This window comes from Penaeus monodon, chromosome 16 (genome assembly GCF_015228065.2).
Source record: "Penaeus monodon isolate SGIC_2016 chromosome 16, NSTDA_Pmon_1, whole genome shotgun sequence".
NCBI lineage: Eukaryota > Metazoa > Arthropoda > Malacostraca > Decapoda > Penaeidae > Penaeus > Penaeus monodon.
Genome location: NC_051401.1, coordinates 18,377,879 through 18,382,878, shown reverse-complemented (window position 1 = coordinate 18,382,878; position 5,000 = coordinate 18,377,879). Strand labels below are relative to the sequence as shown.

The 5,000-nt window shown below is 51.7% G+C and overlaps 1 protein-coding gene across 1 annotated transcript in view; it reads right to left on the bottom strand.

The window, feature by feature from the left end:
* LOC119582969 (WASH complex subunit 3-like) overlaps positions 1–5,000 on the bottom strand; it is a 10,968-nt gene that overhangs the window by 51 nt on the left and 5,917 nt on the right. Inside the window, exon 2 of the mRNA XM_037931484.1 lies at positions 1–468. This exon is cut by the window's left edge and continues 51 nt beyond it. Within this exon, the coding sequence (XP_037787412.1) occupies positions 1–468 (468 nt within the window). The remainder of the gene's footprint in view (positions 469–5,000) is intronic.

Sequence of the window (5,000 nt, the reverse complement as noted above, 5' to 3'; positions counted from 1 at the left end):
TGGGTGCTGCTGTTGGTCATGTTCCTGTTGCAGTGGTGGTGGTGGTGGTGGTGCTGGTGCTACTGTTGAAGTTGTTGCTGGTGTTGTTACTGTTGGTGGTGGCGTTATTGTTGAAGTTGTTGCTGGTGTTGTTACTGTTGGTGGTGGCGTTATTGTTGAAGTTGTTGCTGGTGTTGTTACTGTTGGTGGTGGCGTTACTGTTGGTGATGCTGCAGCTGCTGACACGCGGGTGCTGATCTTAATTTTGATGATATGGGCAGTGATGTTGATGTTGTTGTTCATGGGCACTGTTGTTAGTGATGTTTCTTTTTGATGTTCTTGCTGCTGTTGTTGATGACGGTCTAAGTGGTGATGTCGCCGTTGATGTTGACGTTTGTGTTGTTGGTCTTCCAGTCGGTGTTCCTGAGATAAGAGGCCACAGATGTTGGTCGGTTTACATCTGTTGCCGACAAAGCAAGTCTCATTTGTCTGTGGGTGGCCGCGTGATTGTCGGTTTTGGTTTTCTATTTCCCGCACTCCCTCTCTCGCATTCCATCTCTCTCTCTGTTTATCTATCTGTCTGTCTGTCTGTCTATACGTCGTTTCCAATTTTTCACGTACCCCCCCCCCCCAATTAGTACTGAAGTATGTTCTTTCGCAACGTCTTACGCCTTACGTCTTACAATGACTGGTGATTCTGTAACCGACTTGGGATAGAGAGAGGGAGAGGGAGGAGGAGAGAGGAGAGAGGGAGGGGGATGGCGTGAGGTAGGGGGAAGGAGAGAGGGAAAGAAGGGGAGAGAGATGGAGATATGGAGATGGGAGGGGGAGAGAGAGGGAGAGGGGAGGGGAGAGAGATGGAGAGAGGGAGAGGGGAGTGGGAAGAAGATAGAGAGGGAGAATTGTAAGGGAGATGGGAAGAGAGAGAGGGAAGGTGAATGAGAGAGAGATAGGAAACAGACAAGACAAAGCGGAGCCGGAGAGCTAGAAAGGTGAGAGATTGGGGGAGCAGAGAGAAACAGATAAGTCATAGGTCAGGACATCCGATGTATAGAGAAGGTCAGACGATATCGCGGGAATCAGAGGGTGTGGCGCCTTTGATTACAGGCCGTTTAGTATGCCAGAGGACGTCGAGCGAGCCATTATGATAGGCAGCCGAGGACGCGGCCGGGATGTCGCGAGCAGGTGGGTGGGTCTCTCTCGCTGTCGCGCTCTCGCTGCTCTCTCTCTCTCTCTCTCTCTCTCTCTCTCTCTCCTCTTCTCTCTCTCTCTCTCTCTCCCTCTCCCTCTTCTCCTCTCCCTTTGCTCTCTCTCTCTCCCTCTCCCCTCCCCCCCCCTCCCCCCCTCCCTCCCCCCCCTCCCCCCTCCCCCCTCCCCCTCCCCCTCCCTCCCTCCCCCCCCTCCCTCTCCCAAAATTCCCCCCCTCTCTCTCTCTATCCCCTCTTCTCTCCCTCTCCCCCCTCCCTCTCTCTCTCTCTCCTTTTCTCTCTCTCTCTCACCCTCTCTCTCCCCTTCCCCTTTTCCCTCCCTCCCTTCCCTTTTTCCCCCCTTTTTCCCCCCTCCCTCTTTCCCTCCCCTCCCCCTCCCCCCTCCCCCGGCCCTCCCCCCTCTCTTCCCCCTCTCCTCTCTCCCTCTCCTCTCTCTTTTCTCTCTCTCTCCCCCCTCTCTTCTTCTCCCCTCTCCCCTCTCTCCCCTCCCCTTTTCCTCTCCCTCCCCCCCTCCCCCCCTCCCCCCTCCCTCCTCCCTCCCTCCCTCCCCTCCCCTCCCTATTTCTTCTTTTTCCTTCCCTCCCCCCTCTCCTCCTTCCCTCCCTCCCCTCCCCCCCTCTGCCCCCCCCCCCCCTTTTTCCCTTTCCCTTTTCCTTTTTTTTTCCCCTTTTGCCCCCCCCCTTTCCAATTTTTCCCCCCCCTTTTCCCCCCCCCCCCCCCCCCCCCGGCCCCCCCCCGTTTTTTTTTTTTTTTTGGGTTTTCCCCCCCCCCCCCCGGGGAAATTTGGGGTTTTTTTTTGGGAAGGGGTGGGGGGGGAAAAGATCCTTTTAGGGGTGAAAATCTTTTTTTGGGCCCCGAGGGGAAAGGAGAGTGTTGGGGGTGGGGGGGTGGTGGGGGGTGGGGGGAAAGGGGGGAGAAATGAGGGGGGGGAGGGGGCAAAAGGGGAAAAGACCCCCTGACCCCCGACCTCCCCCCTGAGTCCTTTATTTCCGATTATTGGGGCCCCCCACCCTTTTTTTTAGTCGATTTTTCTCCCTTTTCTCCTTTTTGTTTTCTCCTTTTCATCTCTCTCTCTCTCTCCTTTTTCCTCTTTTCTCTTTCTGACTTTCTCTCTCTTTTCATTCCTTCCTTTCTCTTTCTTTTCTCTTTTACCTCTTTCTTCCCTCCACTCTTACTCTTTCTTTCTTCCCTTCCTTTTTCATTTCTTCTCTCTTTCATCATCTCTCTTCGCTTTCTCCTCCTTCCCCTCCCCCCCCTCTCTCTCTCTCCCCCTCCCTCTCCCTCCTCTCTCTCTCTCTCTCTCTCTCTCTCTCTCTCTCTCTCTCTCTCTCTCTCTCTCTCTCCTCGTCTCTCGCATCTCCATTTTTCATCCTCCTTTTCCATCTTCCTTTCCATCTTTATGTTCATGTCATTAAAGATTTTTTCCGTCGCTCCTTTAGACTTCAAAATCTTCGATTACTCTTTCTCTCTTATAAGGACGTCTTTTATCGGTTGAAGATTTATTGAACAATTTGTTGTGTTTGTTTACAAGGAGATTGCTTTTTCTTTCTTTCTTTTTTTTTTTACTTTTTTTTACTTTTTTTTTGCTTTTTTTTTTTGTTCTACGGAGCATTTGGAGATAATCGATTTTGTTTTGCATGAGCACTGTGCGATTTATTGTTTGTCCATTTGTCTGGAGGAGATAACTGTTTAATCTCTTGTGTTTTTCTGTCTATTTTATAGTCCGTATTTACTCTTTTTCTCTTCCCTTCTCGTCCTTCATTCGCTCTCTCATCTCCCGCCTCTCTCCCTCCCTCTATATTCCCTCTCCCTCTCCCTTCCTCTCTCCCTCTCTCCTCCTCCTCTCTCTCTCTCTCTCTCTCTCTCTCTCTCTCTCTCTCTCTCTCTCACTCTCTCTCCCCTCCCCTCCCTTCCCCTTCCCTCCCCTCCCCTCCTTCCTCCCTCTCGCCTCCCTGTCTCCGCCCCTCTTTCCCTCCTTCCCTCATCCTTCCCTTCCCCCTCCTCCTCCCTCCCTCCCTCCTTCCCTCCTTTCCCCCTTCCCTCCTTCTATCCCAATACATTCCATTCAGCCCTCCTGCTCTTTCATTCCGTTGACGTTCGATGACGTGACCTGCTGACACGGGTGGGGGGGGGGGGGTGAATCGTAAACTGCTTTGCCTGCAGACTTCGTTCACGACCTTTTCCCCCTCTGTAGCCTCCCCACCCCCTTCCCCTTACTCTTTCCCCCGACACAGCTTCCCCATATTCCTCTCCCCTCTTGTTTTTAATTTCCTCTCCTCCCTATGCTACTGTTTTTTTTCATTCGCCCTGCCTTCCTCTGTCTCTTTCCCTCTCCCCTTTCTCATACATCTCCATTCCTTCTCTCTCTTCTCCCTTTTCTTCCCTATGTTTCCCTTTTTCCCCCCTTCCTCCTCCTTCTCCTCTTGTCCCTTCATTTTCCAATTCCCCCCTTCTCTCTCTATCCTTCCTTTCCTTCTGTCTCTCCCCTCTCCCCTTTCCTCCTCTCTCTCACCTCTCCTCTCCAATTCATCCAGCCCTCTCTCTCTCACTTCCCTCCTCCCTTCACCCCGCCCCTCTCCCTCTCTCGTTCCCTCTCCCCCACCACCTCCCCACTTCCTCTCTCCCCTACCCCCTCCCCTCCCACTTCCTCTCGCCCCTCCCCTCGCCCTTCCCCCCTCCCCTCCCACTTCCTCTCTCCCCTCCCCCCTCCCCTCGCACTTCCCCTCCCCCCTCCCCCCTCCCCTCCCACTCAACTGCATTTCTTGTTCTCCATTGCTCGATGACTCAACGTGTACTGCTGCTGTATCAATTTGTATTCGATTTGCTTCCTGACTCGACAGAATGCTGTTGTTTTTTGTAGTCGGTCGCTATCTGTTTTTTATGTTTGTGTGTACGTGTCCTTTTTGCTTGTTTGTTTGATGTGTTTTTGTGTATGTATGTGTGTATGTGTGTGTGTGTGTGTGTTTGCGTCTGTTGTCTACGTGTATCTGCGCGTATGTGGCTGTACGTGTGAATCTTTTGTTTTTTGTGCATTGTGTATGTTTGTGTCTGTTTTCATGCTTCTGTTTGTGTGTAACTTTTCGTTATTGTATGTGTGTTTGCCAGTGTGTGTATATGTGTACGTGATTCTACGTGCATGTGTCTGTACGTATTGTTTTTTTGTTTGTGTGTTTGCATGTTAGAGGGGCGTCTCTCTAATGGTGTTTGTACGTTTGTATGTGCCCGCGTGTGCGCTGGGGGCGTGGCAGCAAAGATGGTTGAATCAACAGGCTCGTTTGGCGATGGATGAGCTGCTGCCGTCCCTCTCGGCCTCAGGGAAGAGGTGTTCGGATGTCGCGAGATGTTGCGGGAGAGTGCCAGGTCGATTTCGGTGGAGAGTGAGTGCGTGCGTAACTTTGTCCTTGTCATTTATTCATTTGTTGTACTTAAGTACCCGCCGCCTCTTTCGTCGCCTTTCGAGGTCTCCTTCGCACTTAGTAACTCATTTACTTTATAACTCTCGCATTCTCTCACTCTCTTTCTTTCTCTCTTTCTCTTTCTTTCTCTCTCTTTCTTTCTCTCTCTCTCTTTCTCCTTTCTCTCTCTCTCTCCTTTCTCTCTCTCTCTCTCCTTTCTCTCTCTCTCTCTCTCTCTCTCTCTCTCTCTCTCTCTCTCTCTCTCTCTCTCTCCTCTCTCTCTCTCTCATTCTCTCTCTCTCTCTCTCTCATTCTCTCTCTCTCTCTCTCTCTCATTCTCTCTCTCTCTCTCTCCCTCTCCCCTCTCTCTTCCTCTCTTCGCTCGGCCATGACGGTGTTCAATTCCCCATTATTTGAA